The 1,687-nt window shown below is 43.9% G+C and overlaps 1 protein-coding gene across 1 annotated transcript in view; it reads right to left on the bottom strand.

The window, feature by feature from the left end:
* Window positions 1-1,687, bottom strand: part of LOC119589398 — a gene marked incomplete in the record, with an annotated part of 55,185 nt that overhangs the window by 1,428 nt on the left and 52,070 nt on the right. The window contains 1 exon segment of the mRNA XM_037938012.1: window positions 1-73. Coding sequence (XP_037793940.1) covers window positions 1-3 — 3 coding nt within the window.

Here is a 1,687-nt window from a genome sequence, read left to right as displayed (position 1 = left end):
CATAGGCACAGCTGCCTCACACCTGGACCACTGCGAACAGCCAGTCTGAGCACCATGGTACCTCGGACATCACCTGCAAAGAAACAGCACAAGTCAGCAACAACACAAAAACGTAAATTTTATTTGTCGTCTACAGTTCTCCTGTCTCATAGGGAGCGGATGTTCACTACTATCGCTCTTCTACATCAGCACCGGATAAGCTCTATTGTCGCCAGAAGTAATCTGTACATCCTGGGTCTTGCCTGGACCTGTTCAACCACTGACACTGTTCTGTAGTATTGCGTTCCTTAAACTTCGCCTTTCTGGAAATAGGTTTTAATAGTCTTTGAGAAACCATCTTGAAACGTGACACTTCCTCCGATATTTTCGTGTCCTCTCTCGGGATGATCCATTCTCTAGTTCAGAACTAGAGCTAGGACCCTTCCTAACGCGTGTAGTACGTGACACTCTAACAAAGAGGCGTTGTTATATCTCTTCACGCTGCATAAGTTCCTCGTCGCATTTTACATATTAATTCTAAACACGCGTTCGCGCCATTTCTTCACTTTTGTTTTTCCTTCACAGTTCGTTTCTAACTCGGAAATCAATGTTCCCTCATTCTGTAGCACATGTAATTTCACCATCCATCTTTAGGACATGAGTACTATTTTAAATGTGATACCTTAATATTTCTTTCCAATTAACTTTTTTTTTTTTTTGTATTTATACTACATAATTTTTCTACACTTTCCAATGCTCCTTCAATCACTCAACCCTAGGTTTTCCACCCTCCCTCCTACCTCCCTTTTCTAACTCTCAATTAATTTCCCGCATTCACATTCCTTCCCAGAGCCAGGCGAAGCAGCTCCCACATTCAGAGCATCTCCCAGTAAGAGGCTGGTAAAGTATTTTCATACATTCAAAATGTGTCCCAATGTGGATCCACCCAAGTAATCTCCAACGTTCACATCATCTCCCAGTTAGAGTCACGGCGAAATAGCCTCCCATATGCACAGCATCTCCTAATATGGACCCATCGAAATAACCCCCAGCATTCACATATCCCAAAACAGACATCGAAGTAGTCTCCCACATCCACAGCATCTCCCAAAACAGACCCAGCACACTAGCCTCCCACATCCACAGCATCCCCCAATACAGACCCGTCGGAACAGCCTTCGCCTCCCTCCCCCTCCCCAACATTCAAAGTATCTCCCCATCTCACCGGAGAAGCAGGATCCTCATCCTCGCCCTACCCAAGCGCCCAGAGCATCTCCAGCCCCGTAATCTCTTCCCGCTATAAGGAAAGTCCGGACAAGCGATGTCCATTAGATAGCGCATTGTCCGTTTCTCGGAAGATAACCATCTGAGGTAATCTCGTATTGTCCCTAATTGCTCTCAAACAATCGCTGTCGGCCCCTAACTACCGCCGATCACAAGTCGAAGTCCTAGTTACGTATTTATGACCAAGCCTTCAACAAGGTGATTACACGTAGATAATTAACTGCCCTCTTGTTTTATGCATGAGGAAAACAATCGAAGTTTACTTTCTAAAAACGGTTTTCGTGCTGAACATACGAGGAATGAAAAATTAATATGGAATTAAATGTCACAGCAGCATCGTTAAACCCATGATATAATTTTGAGTGGTATGGGTTATTTCCTGCATCATTACTTCATGGGAAATATAAGTGAAGTAAATAAATCG

Source organism: Penaeus monodon, chromosome 25 (assembly GCF_015228065.2).
Source record: "Penaeus monodon isolate SGIC_2016 chromosome 25, NSTDA_Pmon_1, whole genome shotgun sequence".
Lineage (NCBI taxonomy): Eukaryota > Metazoa > Arthropoda > Malacostraca > Decapoda > Penaeidae > Penaeus > Penaeus monodon.
This window is presented reverse-complemented; position numbering and strand designations above follow the sequence as displayed.